The 18,243-nt window shown below is 43.4% G+C and overlaps 1 protein-coding gene across 1 annotated transcript in view; it reads left to right on the forward strand.

Annotated features, from left to right (window-relative positions):
- Positions 1-18,243, forward strand: part of Dnah8 (dynein axonemal heavy chain 8) — a 225,306-nt gene that overhangs the window by 141,349 nt on the left and 65,714 nt on the right. Inside the window, exons 73-78 of the mRNA XM_035452046.1 lie at positions 955-1,110; positions 3,435-3,590; positions 7,198-7,380; positions 11,127-11,232; positions 13,549-13,801; positions 15,135-15,325. Of these exons, the coding sequence (XP_035307937.1) occupies positions 955-1,110; positions 3,435-3,590; positions 7,198-7,380; positions 11,127-11,232; positions 13,549-13,801; positions 15,135-15,325 (1,045 nt within the window). The remainder of the gene's footprint in view (positions 1-954; positions 1,111-3,434; positions 3,591-7,197; positions 7,381-11,126; positions 11,233-13,548; positions 13,802-15,134; positions 15,326-18,243) is intronic.

The following is an 18,243-nucleotide window of genomic DNA, read 5'->3' on the forward strand; positions in this document are numbered from 1 at the left end:
TATGTTTTACAGTGTATTATGTATTTAAATATTATATATATTAGGTGTTATATATATATATATGTATATATATATTAGATAGTAAAGTATATTAGTCCCTTATTGCTGTGACAAAATGACCTAAGAAAAACAAAACAAGGAAGCAAGGGTTTATCTCGGTTTACAGTTTTAGGGTATAGCCCATCATGACGTGGAGAGCCATGGTGGTGGGACTGTGAAGTGGCTAGTCACATTGCATCCACAGTCAGGAAGCCAAGTGAGGAGGGAGATGCTAGTGCAATGCTCATTTATCCTTTTTTTTCAGTGGGGGACCCCAGCCCACTGGGTGGATGGTCTCATTCTCACTCCAAGTGGGTCTGACCTTCTCAAGTTGAACCTGTCAGAGGCCTTCACAGACAGCCCAGAAGTGTGTCTCCTAGGTGGCTAAAAGCCCAGCCAGACGTGAATAGCTAACACCCTAACATGCTCTGGTACCCATGACTAATGGCATGCCTGACCTGCTGGGATTTTGATGCCAATGTCAGTTTTCAACACATCTTGCCAAGCTCCTGTCCTCATAAGTATTTTCTAGGCAATCTGTATTCAAATCGACTTCATTTCAGCTTTACAAATAGGTACCAGTTGCTGTTCCCTTGGAGAGACAATGCTTAGAATTTCCCATGTTCTGTATTTAAAGGCTAAAAACTAGTCCTTAGTAGTTCAAACAATCTTAGACTCATTCTTACAGGAAGTAGATTGTGTATAGGGGATACACTGGGCACTGTGTGGCAAGGTGGGGCCAGGTAGCCCCCATTACTCTGGGTCTTGGAGGTCCTATTGGGTAGTTTAGCAGAAGTGGATGCTGGTTGCTTCACTGGATCTCTAGGGATTTTATTGACTATGTTATCCCATTTAAATTTGGGGAAGAACATATTTCCTGTTCTTTGAATGGGCACATCCCCATTTCTTCTTCAGATTGGCGAGTGGGGCCTGCAGGGGTTACCTGGAGATGACTTGTCAATTCAGAATGGCATTATTGTGACAAAGGCCACCAGATACCCCCTCCTCATCGATCCCCAGACTCAGGGGAAAACGTGGATTAAATCAAAGGAAAAAGAAAACGACTTACAGGTACATATCACTCAGTGTTTCAGCAGACACACATGAAGTTGGGATCTATCTAGTCGGCTGGCTGTTACTGTAGTGACTACACAAGATTAACCAGCTATGAAGATAAAGGGTTTGTTGGGACTCACAGTTTGGGAGAGTTTGATCCATTATTGGTCGGTTCAGTTGCTTTGGGGTTAGGCAGCGCATCATGGTGGCGGTATGTGGCAAGCCCATTCACCATGGCCAGAATGCAGAAGAGAAGAAAGAGAAAGGGCTGTGGTGCTTCTCTTGCCTTTAAAGATGTGGCCTGGAGATGTGAGCTCATTCTGCTATATGCTACCTCTGAATGTTTCCTTCCTTCATTTCCAGTAGCTCCAAGCTGGAAACCAAGTCTTTAACCCATAGCCTTTTGAGAACATTCAGATGTAAACCGTACTGTTACTTTTCTGGCCAGTGTTTGCTCATATGTGCATTGGCATTTGGGGTAACAGCTCTGATGATGTCATTTCTTTTGTATTCTTTTTGTTTATTTGTTCATTTATTTTTAGGGTCAGTGTCTCCTGGATCCCACGCTGGCCTCAGTCTTCCTATGTGGGCAAGGATGACTTTGCATTTCGGATCCCCCTGCCTCTACCTCCCCACCCTCTTTCCATTCTTGACCTTGCTCTCCCTATTTCTCTTCATTTCCCTGGTTTGATTACTTTGGCCAGTAGAGAATGTGGCTTTGAATCTGGACCAACAGGACAGCAGCAGAAATAGTGTCCCTCAGCTGATTTCTGCCAGCCTCACCCAGGTGCTTGGTGCCATGCAATGTGCTCATGCCTAGCATTGCCTGCAGAGCCTACGATGGTGTTAATGTAAGACAGGGTTAGACAAGACCAGGGTTACAACATTCCTGGATTCTTTGGTGATCATGTTACCACTGGTCAGCTAGCAATATGGGCTATTCAGTGTTTCCTAGATCCTGTTCCCAGAATTCCTCATGTCCCATGCATTTTTAAAACGTATTATTTCTCTCTCTCTCTCTCTCTCTCTGTGTGTGTGTGTGTGTGTGTGTGTGTGTGTGTGTGCATGCACATGCCACAGTGTATATCTGGAGGCCAGAAAACAACAGGCAAGAGTCAGTTCTCTCCCTCCACCATGTGGGCTCCAGCGATAGAACTCAGGTCATCAAATTTGATAGTAGCCTGAGGCCTCTCTGTATTTTTTTTCTGAGATGGGGGTCTGACTTTTCATAATTTTTCTTGTATTATTTTTACTAATTTTTCCACACTGATAGCCTCAGGCCAAAGTCTTCATCATTATTCCTTCAAGGCCTGAATCTAATGCTGACTTCATCAAGACTTCTCTGTGTTCCCAGTGTAGCATAGCCTGCCCTGAGGCCCCTTTGTGTAGTAGTTCTGTTCCGGACTCCAAGTTCGACTTGAATTATTGCTCTTTGAACATTTCTCTCTTTTATTTCTGCTGAGCCATAAACTTCTTGCTAGTCACATTTATGGCGTTCTCCATGTTTATGTTTTCAACAAAGCTCTTACATAGTGTAGTAATTCCAATATTTATTGAATTTAAATGAATTCATCAAAGTCTGCCATCGCTACTGGGGAGATCATGTTACCATCTTGATAAATGTGGGGAGAGGACTCAATAACATCCAATATCCATTCATAACAAAGTTGCCATTAAACTAAGAAGAGGTGTGTGTGTGGGGGGTCACTTCTAAACCTATAAAGAAGTCTACAACAAAGATGATAGTTAATGCTGAAATATAGACAGATTTTCTTCTGAGTTCTGGGGTAGACTTCTAACATTATCTTTTAAAGACATATTTTAGTTTTGTTATGTGTATGCCTGTGTGTCTGCATATGGATATGTGCATGTGAGTGAAATACCTGTAGGGGTCAAAAAGAGCCTTGGATCTCTGGAGCTGGAGTTATAAGTGGTTGTGAATTGTCCAATGTGTGTGCTGGGAACTGAACTCAGGTCCTCTAGAAGTGCAGCAAGCTCTCTCAACCACTGAGACATCTCTCCAGCACCCCGACAGTCTTCTATTTATTTATTATCTGTTACCTATTCATTTCAGGGAGGTCCAGAGATGATAAATATCATAAATACTCATGGTGCCTTGCTGTTTGTTAGTGATTTTAGTTATTCAAGCTTTAGTAAAATGAGTCATTGGCAACTTCTATCTGCCAGGAGCTCTGGCATTCTGTCTGGGAGTGCTCCCTTTTCTTCTGGATCAGAGACCCTGTATCCTTGCCTCAACCCACAGAACTTTCTACAGGCTTTGAAAGAATTAGCTTTTGCTTGTTGGGAATGTTTTAGACTAAGGAGCTCTTTATCTTCAGGTGACGTCTCTGAACCATAAGTATTTCCGCACACACTTGGAGGACAGCCTCTCCTTGGGCCGCCCCCTTCTCATCGAGGACATCCGAGAGGAGCTGGACCCTGCTTTGGATAATGTGCTTGAAAAGAACTTCATTAAATCGGGCACCGCTTTCAAGGTGAGTGCTCTGGACAAGAGGAAGAACTCTGGTGTCACCCGCTTGACCTCAGCACAGTGGTGGAGCCATCTCTTTGGGGGTGGTGATGTTTTGTACACTGGAAACCAGCATTTCCAGATGAGCTGTTTCCTCTGGGTGGTTGCTTCCAGACATCAAAAGCTTGTTTCTTGCCTGTTCTCTTCCCAAATGGTAGCATTTACTTTTCTTTTTAAAACATGTTGCATCTTAATTATGTGTACATTTCTGTAGGAGTATGTGTATGTGAGTGCAGGTGCCATCAGCGGCCAGATGAGGGCATCAGATCCCTTGGAATTGGAGTTAATTGGTTGTGAGCAGCCAACTGAGACCTGGACATGGGTCCTCTCTAAGAGCAGCATTTCTCTTAACCACTGAGCCATCGCTCCAGCTCCCACTTTGTTTTGCTTTGAGTTGATTTAATTCTTAATTGAGAGCTAATCACACATTTGTGGGGGTCCAATGTATTGTACTTGACAACATTGCTGAAAGGGTTCTTGAAAATTTACCTTGTAATGGATACGTACAAATGAAACATGCATATCGATGGGTGGCATGTAGTTCTGATTTAATTTTTTTTTTATAATAAAGAAAAAGAAAAGCCCCAGAAGAGCAGTATCCCTGTAAGAGTTTTCATTTGGTTGAAATGAAGTAACACATTAAGGAAACAGGTTTCTTATCTTAATAACAATATAATAGTGTTACACGGAAATTACACATACATTATATTAGCTGTATATTAGAAAAGTGGTTTTGCAAGCCAAATACATATACAGATTCAAGAAAACCTGGTTCTTTTCACTGAAGAAAAAGCACTTTAATAAAGCCTGTAGACACTGATTTGTTCATTCCTGTCTTTACTAACTTTCAGTCTAAACTCATTGACTTTGCCAGAAGCCATGGAATTCTGCTCCTAGTTGTTGATGATAACACAGATTGTTTTCAATATAAGTGTCTCTTTTTTTAATTGGCCTCATTCTCTACTTTAAAGGTTCATTGGTTTTATTTCTTGATAAATGACAGCATTTTAGATTCGATTATTTCACTTCCAGTTTGTTTAATTCCGAGTACTAGGGAAGAAGTGAAGAATGAGGGTTTTCTCCTTAAACACAGATTTACCTAGATATCTTTAGTATGGATTCTTTTTTTCCTCATTTTCATGTGTGTGTATGTGTGCCTGTGTGCCTGTGTGTGTGCCTGTGTGTGTGCCTGTGTGCCTGTGTGCCTGTGTGTGTGCCTGTGTGTCTGTGTGTGTGCCTGTGTGCCTGTGTGTGTGCCTGTGTGCCTGTGTGTGTGTGTGTGTGTGTGTGTGTGTGTGTGTGTGTGTGTGTGTGTGTATAGAATGAATAGATTTCCATCAGCCTTGACCCTTCTTCCCTGAGGCAGGTCTCTAAGAGGTCACTGATATGACTAGCCTCCCTAGCTACCTTGCTCTGAGGAAACTCCCGTGTTTGCTTTCAGGGACTAGAATTACAATTACAGGTGGGTCCCAGGCTCACCCAGCATTTTTCATGGGATCTGGGGGTCCAAACTTCAGTCACCATGCTTTTGTGATAAGCAATTAACTTCTGAACCATCTCCCCAACCCCGAAATGTGAAATCTTTTATTTACTATTAAAAAAAAAATCCTTTTAACAAATGCATGTAGAGCACTGATGATCTATGTAAGCCTGGAAGAGTGAATTTAATTTAATGGGGAAAAGTGAATATGATTGAGTCAACGTTCTTAAGAATTCTTTTTGTTTTCCCATGAGATTACACAGTGGGAATTTTCTTTGCAAAACAAAGGGAGCTAAGAATAAAATCTTGGTGATTTCTTTGGCTATTGTGGGTTCACCCACAATTTTGAATCATTCTTAAACGTGTTCAGTTGATGGGAACTGGAAATGGCTCAGCACTCGTGCTGCTCTCCCAGGACTCACATGGCAGCTCACAACCACCTGTAACTCTAGTTCCAGAGGATTTGATACCCTCTTCAGACCTCCGTGGCAACCAGGCATACATGAGGTACACATATATACATAGAGGCAAAACACTTATACACAAAAATAATAAAAAACCATATATATATATATATATATATATATATATATATACATTCAAAGGGTACCATGTGGTGTTTTGTTATTCATGTATATTGTATAATGTTGACCACAGTCAAATGAATGAATAACCCCTTTGATGCCCATCTGTACAGTAGACATCTGGAATACGTTGGCACTAGGAATGAAAGTTTGTGCTCTTTGGCTAGCCCTCCCCGGACACCCAGGCCACCCCTTACCCCACCTTCCAAGCATGGTATAACTTGTGTTGGATTCTCAGCTTCTAGGAGTTCCACTCTTTTAGATTCCAATCTAAGGGTAGAATCATGTACAGTGTTTGAACTTCTGAGCCTCGCTTGTTTTGTAAACCTCATTTAACATGCTAACGGAGGTTACAGATCCTCCACAACTGAGGTTACTTTCGGGACCTTGGGCTCTTGTCCTTAGTTTGAGCATGTGTTGGAAGCTGAAGTAAGGCTCCCATTCCACGAACTATCAGGACTCATTAGAAATTTAAGTTATTTAAAAATGTTATGGTTCCACCTGGGTTTTAGAAAGTAAAAAAAAAAAATCAGTATACTACAAATAGTAGTATTTAAGGTTAATATTATTTTTCCTGTATTTTTTTAAATTGTATTGATTCTGTTGTCAAATACGTTGGAGATATGACTGTGGGATACAGAGAGGAAGTGATAATTCCTACAAAGTTCTGCAGTTGGATATAATTTCTCTATCTAGGGGGAAATAAAATTGATGGGAGTGATAAATGCTGAAACTTTCAAGTCAGGTCTTAGATGTGGCCAGATTTTCCTTTATTCCTTGTTGGTTTCAGATCAGTTTTTCATTTGATTTGCTTTGGGTGGTAGCTAAGAACGTCTCCAGACAGAAGAACAAATCTGAATTGCTCTAAGTCGGACAGGCTTTGTTATTTAAGATCAGTAATTAAAATTTCCCAGCTCTCCCTCCCAGTTCACTCACATGTCACAGCCTTGACCCCCGGGGGAACCCACTCCAATCTCAAACCCCCAGTGCCCCGACCCCCATCTTTTAAGCTGCTTTCTTTCTTTTGGGTTATGCAGCATTTGTATCCTTTTAAAAGGTTAGATTAAATTTGTGTTTTAGAATTTCATACTTGAGTAATTGGGTCAATTTCCAACCCCTCCTCCCTATTCCAGTGTCTTTTGTGTTCTCCTACGCACTTTAAAACCCGTGACCTCTTCTTCTGTTATTCATTACACACACACACACACACACACACCCCCAACACAAACACACACACACACACACACACAAAACCCCTACAGAGATCATTTAGTGTTGCTCATATGTATACGTATGTGCTTAGGGCTGACCATTTGGGATTGGATGACCTATCAGGAGCCCCGTCTCTCCCTGTCTCAGCAGCCATTGATGGCCTGTAGCTTTTCTTTGAGAGGTGGGGCCCTGAGAGAGTTCTCCCATCCACGTGTGTATCGCAACTGGTATCACCGTGCAGGGTCTTGTTTAAGCAACTTTAAGCTGTTTTTAATTTTACATTTGAATTTGTGTAGGTGAAAGTTGGTGATAAGGAATGTGACGTCATGGACACATTTAAACTTTACATCACCACGAAGTTACCGAATCCTGCCTTTACCCCTGAGATCAACGCCAAGACGTCGGTCATTGATTTTACTGTCACCATGAAGGGACTTGAGAACCAGTTACTCAGGAGGGTCATTCTAACAGAGAAACAGGTAATCACTCTCAATATTGAAGTTCTAACTCACAGTAAGTGTTTAAAATTGATTAGGAGGGCTAGGCAGGGGTATTGCACGCCTTTAATCCCAGCACTTGGGAGGCAGAGGTAGGCGGATCTCTGTGAGTTCAAGGCCATCCTGGTCTATAGATTGAGTTCCAAGACAGGCTCCAAAGCTACACAGAGAAAGCCTGTCTTGAAAAACCGAATAATAGAAAAAACAAAATTGATTAGGAGGGTCAGTGAGATGGCTCAGCAGGTAAAGGTGCTTGCCACTAAGCCTGAAAACCTGAGTTCAATCCCCAGGACCCACATGGTGGAAGGAGGGAATCAACCCTTAGGTTGTGGCATGTCCCCTCCAATAAACAAACAAACAAATAAATAAATGTAAAAAATGAAGTAGATTAGAATGTTGTTACAGTAAATATATTGAAAATATAGGCCAATTGTATTTCCCCTTGTTAGCATAGGGAAATATTTCTTTCTCTGTGATACCTCCACCCCCGAATTGCTCTCTCTCTCTCTCTCTCTCTCTCTCTCTCTCTCTCTCTCTCTCTCTCTCTCTCTCCTCTCTCTCTCTCTCTCTCTCTCTCTCTCTCTCTCTCTCTCACACACACACACACTCACACACACACTTCTCTTCTTTGGGTGTATTGATTCTTCACATTTCAATCCATAGTGCTGTGGATTGTCTTGAGGCACCTGAAAAATTTCATAAAACATGATCCTAGAGGAAATCCTGGGATTTCAGATAGCACAGTGTAATGATGTAATAATATAGGGAACAATATTTCAAATGAAATTTGCATTGGAGGGGGGAATCAATTAGGTATAACTAAGAGCATTGGTGAAGCAAAGAACACCTTAGGCCTGTAATATTTTAAGAGCTAGATATGAGACCAAAGTATCTTTTAAGACTTTCAGAAAATTCAACTTTATGCTCAAAATATATTTGCATATATTAACTACATTTGCATAAAGCACAAGATCATGTACACTTACGTTGATATAATTCATTTTAGTATTGAAGGAAAAGGCACGGTGAGAGATAATAAGAGCAAAGAGACATAAGTTGGGGGAGGGGAAGTGAGGAAGAGAAGAGATAGTCCAGGGGGAAGTGAGGAAGAGAATGACGGGAAGAGGGGAAAGGAGGGTGGATGGGTGGAGGGCCGTGGGAAGAGAAGAGATAGTTCCGAGGGTAAAGGGACATGACACCAACTCTCCTTTATGAACGCAATAGCAATGGCATCCTACTTGCTTACCTGAAGTGGTTCCCCCCAAGCGGCAGACCATCAAAACCCCTAGCCTTCCAGTTGTCTGCCTCCAGCACCTCTCAGGTCCACATGGTGTCAGTTGTTGAAAACAAGTCCCCTGGGGTCGAACAGTGCTGTTGACCTATTTTGAATGGTTTCTCATTGGTGTAGCTCTCCCATGAGGCTGTATTACCCCAAGGTCTCTACAGTGCCCCATATCCCTCTTCTTAACTTTGATTCCTCTTTAAAACACCCACTGGCATGCTTGGACCAGCCTTGCTGGGCAGCACTGATGACAAGCTTCACAAGCAGAGTGTCCCCTCTTGATAGCTTCTACAGACCCTCCAGAGGCCAGAGAGGATGAGGGCCTGTCTCCCTCTGTGACAACATGTGCGTTTCCCAAGCCTCCTGGAAGCTCCCTGGGAGCTGAACAAAAGGTCCATTGTACCATGACACCTGCCTTCCCTAGTGTATTAAAAAGGGATTGAGTGTGCTTTCATTGTTTGAGTTTTCCTACATGTGTGTTCATGTATGTGCATGTTGAGGTATGTATATGTGCATGCGTATATATACATGTGAAGGTGTGTGTTCATATATTGCACATGTACATATGTACATGTGAAGGCCAGAGACCAATGTCAGGTGTTTTCCTTGATTATGCTCCACCTTATTTTTTGAGACAGATTCCATCACTGAATCTGAAACTCGCCAGTTAGGCCAGGCCAACTGGCCAGCAAGCCCTTGGGATCCCTGTCTCCTATTCTCCAGCACCGCAGTTACAGGCATGCTCCACCAAGCCCAGGTTTTTACACAGGTGCTGGGGAGTCAGGACCTAGTTCTCATGCCTGGGTAGTGAGTGCTTCACCAGCTCAGCCACCTCTCCATCCCCAGGGATGGTCATTTCAATGGAAACAGTTCTTTAACTAGTCTCCTGTGAGCATAGCCACACTCCTCATCACCCCAGCAAACCCCACAGTAGGATGGCAGGGACACTAATCAGGGTTTGAGGACAGGCTATTAGGTCCATCTCTGCAATGACTAGCTGTGTGTGGCCCTGGGATACCGTGCAGGGGTTTTTGCCTTCCCCAGATATGCTATAAGAATGTGAGTGAAAGTCAGCACATTGTTGGGTGAGGCCTCGGCTCTGCCAAGCCTCAAAGTGGGTGCTCTCAAGAATTTTATAGCTCCCGCCTGGTAGATGCCAAATTATGCATGAAAATAATCTATAGGCAGGCTGATTGAAGTCATGAAAGACGTTTGACTAGGTGTCGGAATATAGCTTTTGATCATCTATTTGCTTTCAGAAGACTTCTAAAGTTAGTGGGGTTTCCAAAGCAGTTTTGCAAGGAATGTTCTTAAGTTAGCACTTTGATTTACCTTGAAATATAATTCTAAATACAAAATGTGATTCTGCATATAGATGAGGAAAAACTGCTGGAAGAGTGTCGCAGAGGGCTAGGATGTGGCTCAGTTGGTAGAGCTCTTGCTCAGCATGCACAAAATCCTCAAGTCCAATGCATAAACAGTGTGTGTTCATAAGCACAAGCCTGTAATCCCAGCACCAGGGAGGTGGGAACCAGAGAATGAAAAGTTCAAGGTCACCCTGAGCTCCTCAGTGAGTTTAAGGCCAGCCTGGGCTACAGGAGACTCTGTCTCAAGAACAAAAAACACACACACACACACACACACACACACACACACACACACACACACACACACACAGTTAAAGTTATTTTCATTTAGACTCTATCAATGTCAGATTTCTGGGATGTGGAGCCAGGGTGGTGGCTCTGGGGTTAAAGTACTTGGAGAATTCAGATCCCCAGAAATGCAAGAAGGGCAGGGCTGCCCACCTTCTGGGTAGCAAAACTAACCCTATCTGTGATCTCTGGGTTTAATGGAAACTTTGCTTCCATGATTGAGGTAGATGAGCAGTTCGAGATGATTCCAAACATCAACCTTTGCATGCACACCCACACACATGCTGGAGCCCCAACACATGCAAAAACATACATATGTACAATGCGTGCCCCTTCATGTAGGTAAAAAACTATGAGCAAGATAACTATTATTAAGAACACTTTCATTTAGACTCTATAAGAATGTCTGTCACTGTTAAACATCCCGGGCTTGAAGAGAGGACTTTGACTGCAGGAGGACAATGTCCTGATTCTCAGGAGACTCAGCAGAGTGTTTAGGAGTCAAGAGTCTCTGGGGACCTGGACTCAGGTTTTCATGATTCTACATGAGGCATTTTAACAACTGGCCATCTCTCAGCCGAAGAACCAGGAAATGTTAGTGCCAGTGGGCATCGTTTTCTCAATTATCCAGAGAAACAAAAATATAAACTTGTTTTACTAATGATAATCGTCTCCTTCATTATTCAAAACACAATTTTGTTTAACCCTTTGATGTTTCTAATAAAATACCAGCTTGGTTGGTTTTCTGTAAGCACCTGTGACAGGTTCTTTTGTTTATGTCTTAATAACAGGAGTTGGAATCGGAGAGGGTTAAGCTTCTAGAGGACGTTACTTTCAATAAGCGGAAGATGAAGGAGCTTGAGGATAACCTGCTGTATAAACTGAGCACCACGCAAGGTACCATGTCATTAAGAGGCAATTGAGGAAGGAGTTCGTTTGCTTGCACTCCCTTCAGTGCCGCCATGACCACAGATGTGAGGAAATAGTCGACTTCCCAGTGCAGAAACAAGTGGGGTGTTTTCCATGTAGACATTACAGAATCATCACAGAGGATCTGATGTCTGAATTAGCAACTGGAGTCAGCGGATGAGACTAGTACCAACTTGATATAATCACTCTCCTGAGAAAAACAAGGGCTCCTAAGCGGAACCCAGGAGCTCATGATGGCCTCATTTGCTTTCCCAATGGACACTCGTGTGTCCCATCCTTTTTATTTTTATTTTATTTTTATCAATCAACTCTTTCATTTAGCATTGAAATGAAGCTGCTATGATGGGTCACGTACAACACATGCCATTTGGAATCAAGAAAATGTGGCTGCCTGAGGGCCTGGCTCATCTCAGATGTCTCCCACTTAGAAGTCAGGGTACCATCTCCTCTGGGTAGCCAGAATCATTATACCACACCCCAGTTGGAGGAGGTGCCTACTCTGTAATACATTGAAGAATAAAAGACTTTCTGTGCAGACCTGTAATTCTAGGCCTTGGGAGGAGCACATGAGGCAAGAGGATTGCTGAAGGTAGCCAGGGCTACATAGAAAGGACCAGGCCAGTCAGGGCTACATGGCAAGATGTTGGCTTCAAACAAATAAACCCCAAAATTTTATGCAAAGAAACGAGAACCAATAACACAGCAGCAGTCTTATCAAATCACAGCAGCCCAGTTAAATTCCACCATGTATTAGTAGTTGTTTATGAGTCCATTCCATTGTCACTTGAATCCCTGGGTTAGAAGAAAACAAAACCTCAGTATCCTAGAGTGAGGATTTCGTGAGGATGCCCTCAAGGCCAGGAGTGGGTGCACACACCTGTAGCCCCAGCTATATGGGAGGCTGGGGCACAGGGATTGAGAATGTGAGAGGAGCTTGGACTGTATTAATGAGAGCTTGTTCCCAAATAAAAACCTAAAACGGGAGCTGTGATTCTGGCTATGGGATGGCATGGCCCAAACACACATGTACATACACACCTACATGCCTGCATACAGCGGACACAGTGGAAAGCAGGTCTTCATTCCTCTGCCTTTGCTGGGGATGTCATGCGTCTCTTGATTGCAGGATGCAGCGACTTTTCCTGCCTGTTCTGAATGTTTGCAAGCTGAGCCAAGGGCTGGTTTCCTTGGCTAGCTAAGAAAGGCCTTCCTACTATAAGGCTAATGACATTTGGCTCTCACATTAGACATGGCCTGTTAGCCAAAATCGCTCAGCCTTTCCAGACACCTATCAATCTCCCAGAACTTCCATGGCACTGCTGTTTGCGAATGTGGGGCCCATGAGCTAAATGGGATATGTTGTGATGAATGTGTTATTTCCATTAAAAACAATAATGAAAGAAAACAGAAAATTAGGGCGGCTTTTCTTGGTGAGACACACTATATCCCAGTTTATTCTTGTTAGAGGCATAGAGTATGACCTTGGTTATCCCTAACAAGGACTCCTTCCCTCAAGAAGTGGGGAGAGAATGTCCAGCTCATCTGCCAGCTCATCAGCCTGGGTACAGTGCTTGCATCAGCTCATACACTGAGGCACAGAATATATGACCTGAAGATACCTTGGGGAAACTTGGCAAGGTGATAATTGGGTGAAAGTAGATCTCACAGGTGATGTTGATACTGCAGGAGACATGGTCATTGTCTTAAAACATTTGAACCCATTGGGGAAGGGAGGTGGCTCAGCCAATACTGTGTTTGCCTTGCCAAGCAAGAGGATGGACCTGAGTGAAGTCCACCAGAATCCATATTTTAAAAGTCAGACATGGTGATACATGCATGTAATCTCAGTGTGGGGAGGTTGAGACAAGCAGATTTCTGAGCCTCACTGCCCAGTCAGCCTAGCCTACTTGGTAAGTCTCAGGCCAAGTGAGAGACCCTGTCTCAAAAAATAAGGGGGACAGACTCTGAGGGACTACACCTGAGGTTGTCATGTACCTGCATGCAAATGAACGAGAAAACACACACACACATGTACACACACACACAAAATCAAAACAGATATTGCCATTTTGTCTTTGCTTCTGGTTGTCAGTGTAGAGTAGAGGATGAAGAGCCTACAGTAGGAATATCTAGAAAGATCCAGGCTCTGGGTGGTGGCCAGATCGGGGACCCTTTGATGTGTTGAGTTCTCTTTCCTGTGGTCTCTGGGCTAGAAGCCAGCATCTGAAACGATCCACTGGTTCTCCAGTAATTCCTTTCTGTGCCTGCTCCAATGGCTCTCAGGTTCCTTGGTGGACGACGAATCTCTCATTGGTGTCCTGCACATCACCAAGCATACAGCAGCAGAAGTAAGTGAAAAACTCCACGTGGCTGCTGAAACGGAGATCAAGATCAACACAGCTCAGGAGGAGTTCCGGCCTGCAGCCACCCGTGGCAGCATCCTTTATTTCCTCATCACAGAGATGAGCATGGTTAACATCATGTACCAGACCTCACTGGCTCAGTTCCTGAAGTTATTTGACCAGTCCATGGCCAGGCAAGTCCTCTCCACCTTCCCCTCCGTTAGTTCCAAAATGGCAAGTTAAAATTTTGTTGTTGTTGTTGTTATTTTGCTTTTTGGTTTTTTTTGGAAGCTGGGAGGATGGGCTCAGTTTATGAAGTCTCTGCCATGGACGAATGGAGCCTTGAGTTCAGGTTCTTAGCACCCACATGGGCATGGCAGCAGACACCTGTTAAACCCATGCTTGGAAATAGAAATGGATGGATCACTGGAGTGTTACGATAAATCTTTCTGTCAAAAGCCGCTGAGCCCCACTGCCACATGTATGCTTTACGCCAGCCGCCCACCCAAGTTAGGCCCAAATGAATACACAGAAACTTGTATTAGGTTCAAAGCTGCTTGGCCAATGACTAGGACTTCTCATCTGTTAGCTCAGTCTTAATTATCATAAACCTATATATTTTATAAGACTTATCTTATCGGACCCCTTATTGGCGTCCCTCCTTGCCAGTGGATCACATTGTGTTGCTGGAGCAGGAGTGGAGGGGAAAAGAGACACACTTCCTGTTTCCTTGCTTAGATATGAGTCTCCTTGCCATGTCACTTCCTGCCTGGATCATCACTTCTCTACTACATTTCCCAGAATCCTCTTTGACTCCTAGTCCTTGCTTGCCATTGGCCAAACAGTATTTTATTCAACAATTAATAAGATAAACATACAAAGAAATACATTCCCCATCACTGGAGCTCCCTGGACAGCCAAGGTAGCCAATCAATGAGCTCCAAGTCTAGTGAGAGACCCTGTCTCCAAAACTAAGGTGGTGACTAGAGAGATGGCTCAGTAGTTAAGAGCACATCCTGCTCTTACAAAGGACTGGGAATTTGGTTCCCAGCACCCACATCTGGTGGTTCACTACTAGCGCCTTTAACTCTAGCTCTAGGTGATATGATGCCCTCTTTTGGCTTCCATGGGCAACTGCACACATATGCACATGCACGCATACATGCGCGTGCACACACAAAATAATAAAAAAAAAACTTAAAAAAATGTGGACGGGCTGGAGAGATGGCTCTCAACCATCTGTAATGAGATCTGGTGCCCTTTTCTGGCCTGTAAGCATACAGGCAGACAGAACACTTATACATAATAAATCTTTAAAAAGGAATAAGATGGAGACAGATTGAGGAGGATACCAGACACCAGATGTCAACCTCTGGTCACACATACACATGCACACACACGCGCACACACATAAACACACACATAAACATGCACGCGTGAGTGTGCATGCACACATAGTTTTGTTATTCCTAGTCCTTAAGAAATTGTTTTTCTTTAATCTCTTTGATTTTAAAAAATGGATTGCAGATCTGAAAAGTCTCCACTACCTCAAAAAAGAATTACAAATATTATCGAATACCTGACGTATGAGGTTTTTACATACTCAGTGAGAGGCCTGTATGAAAACCACAAATTCCTCTTTGTACTCCTCATGACATTAAAGATCGACCTACAGAGAGGGACGGTCAAGCACAGAGAGTTTCAGGCCCTGATTAAAGGTAAAAGGCATGGAGTGTGGCTGGGTGGACTTGGAGCGTGGGGGACGCTGGCTCTGATCGGCTCTTTGATGTGCTATGATGCTGGCCCAGGGATGCAGAAGGGAAACAGTGTGGTACCCTAATGAAAGCAGCATTGTTCTCTTAATCTCCCTCTCACCCTCCTCTGCCCTTTTTCCAATTTCCATTAATATAGTTCTGTTCACCCAAAATTTGGACTTGTCCTAACTCTGTGCTTTTAGTTATATTACAGTATTTGGTTTCCTCATTTTTTGCCCATGCTCAGGGAACTTGCTGTAAAAGTGAGGAAAAGCTGGTGAAGAACTTTATTCCGCCCCCTTCCTTCCTTCCTTCTTTCCTTCCCTCTCTTCCCCCTTTCTTTCTTTCTTTCTTTCTTTCTTTCTTTCTTTCTTTCTTTCTTTCTTTCCTATACAGGATCTCACTGCATAGCTGAGGCTGGCTTGGAATTTGATACACACCCCCCAAATAATTTTTAACAACAACAAACCACCAAAATTCAGATGAGAGCTGCTGCCACACCCACCACAGAGGCAGCATTGCTCATGGATAGAGTGGGGGGGGGTAGCTTAATGAATGGTTCCAAGATTGGATAAGGAGTGTGGTGGTGTGGAAATAAGGGGCAGGCTGGCACACAGTGGAGACCTGCATTCAAAGGAGACACTGCAGAAAAAGGGGATGCTGTGCTGGATACTACTCACCAGGGCTAGGTGATTAGGATGTGGACCACAGCCTAGCATCCTACTAGTCCTATAGGCTTGTTAAAGAGGGTCCAGGGACACAGGCTGTGACTGAGACACAGGCAGATCTGAGATACCCTCCCATTCAGACAAAGTCTCTTCACTCTTTATTAATGACAGCCAGACCAGAGATATTTGCCAAAAGAAACAGACCTCTTTGAAAGAAGGTTTGTGAGTGAGAGGAGTCTGAGACACAGCGACACACAGGGGAGGGTTTCTTCACTAGGGGTTGTTCCTTACAGCAGGATAAAGATGGGCGCTCACCAGGGCAGTGGTGGGAGCATATTTGTGAACCCATTTTATCAAACTGGAGAGCGAGATTGCACAGGGCCAGCACAGCCCGCATGGGGACTTTGGGTTCAATTTAGTTGGCAGTCGGGAGCCTTTGAGTGTTTTATGGGCAGGGATATGGCTGGAACAAAGCAGTGCTTTAGGAAGATTAATTTGGAATTGCCCGATAGGTTGATTGACAGAACTGCAATCAGTTCAGGAGAAAAGAGGGATATTTCCTGAACAAAGCTGGTTTATTGTATAGTCTGCTTTAGTTTTGAACTGGCTTACATTTTGATGGAATTATTTCTTAAAGGATAGTATGGCTTATTTTTAATGCTTTTTCATAGAGTTAACAAATAGACTCTTATAACATGAACTTTATTTTTTTTATCATCGTGAACTCAATACTCAAGGGAGAACTACTGGTATTTATGGCCATAGCGATGTTTGATTTCCCAGGAGTGACAGTTCTTAGGTATCAGTTATTTCTTGTTTTCTGCAGTATTTGTAAGGTGCCTTTGACTGTCTTCTCTGGCTGAGGATGTCAGGGCACTTTGGAAAATGAAATGGATATCAGGGGCAAACCTGGGCTATAGATCAATGGATAGCTGTTTCCTTGTTGGTTTATTCTAGAAGGATATTATCTTTATTATGCTATAGAATCCCAGGGGTTCTCATAAGCTGCTCATAAGCCCCGAGTCTTACAAAATAGGAGGAGGATACAAATTAAATGTCAAAATAATCACTAATGGCGGCATAGATTTGATTAACCTTACAGCAACCACATGGTAGAGTCTGTTACTTTCATCTGACAGATGAGAAAATTCGAGAGAGAGAGGGATGGAGGGAGGGAGGCAGAGAGAGAGAGAGAGAGAGAGAGAGAGAGAGAGAGAGAGAGGAGAGAGATCCCATTGTCCAAGGAAATGCTCATGTATGGTAAACAGCCGGGGTGCTTTGGGAGGAATCCCCTTTGGTTCAGGAATCCATGTGCTTGGAAGCACTGAGGTAGTTTAGCTGTCTTCTGACATCTCTAAAGCTATGGACACATGGAAACAATCGAGAGGAAATGGCGTGGGGGTGGGGTCCGTCCCTGTGGTAGAGAGAAGCATCAGCTGATGGGACTGAAGGTCGCTGTTTCTCTCAGTATCAACTCTTGCATTTGCAGTAATGATTAAGAACAAGGCTTCCTTTTATACCCAGTTTCAGGGAGGCAGGAAGTGAATGGAGGCTTACTTGATGTTTTGAGGGTGCCACAGCTCTCAGAGCCACAGATCCCCCAAGTCTTTTGTGGTAGAGCAAAGGGGTCTATGTAAGTCTTTTCTTTTCTTTCCTTTCTCTCTCTTTCTCTCTCTGTCTTTTTTTCTTTTTATTTCTTCCTTTCTCTCTCTCTCTCTTTAAGTGCAGCACTTTGATTTACATGGCTTCTCAGGAAGATGCAAAGTGGGGAAACAAAGACCTGGACCCCCTTATGTGTGTTTGTTGGTCTGTATGTTTTGATGTGAAAGGGAAGCGTTTGATCAGAGTTTGTGAGATTAGGGGTGGCTCAGTAGTTAAAAGCACTTTCTGCTCTTGCAGAGGGCCAGAGTTCAGTTGCAAGCACCCTTGTTGCGTAGCTCACAAATGCCTGTAATTCCAGCTCCAGGGAGTCTGATGCCTCCCTTTGGCCTCTTGTGAGCAGTTGTGCATATGTGCACCACATTCACGCACATACACCAAGCTGGTGCAAGAATCACTGTTTTGCATGCATCTGACTTAATAATAGTGGAGCTTCAGTTACAGTGCAATGACATTAAGGACATCCAGCCAAGACCTTTCAAAATTGTAAAGACAATCCCATATTTTGCTTAAGAGTGCCCATCTTGCATATGCTCATTTTGGCTGGTGATTTGT

This window comes from Cricetulus griseus (assembly GCF_003668045.3).
Source record: "Cricetulus griseus strain 17A/GY chromosome 1 unlocalized genomic scaffold, alternate assembly CriGri-PICRH-1.0 chr1_0, whole genome shotgun sequence".
Classification (NCBI taxonomy): domain Eukaryota; kingdom Metazoa; phylum Chordata; class Mammalia; order Rodentia; family Cricetidae; genus Cricetulus; species Cricetulus griseus.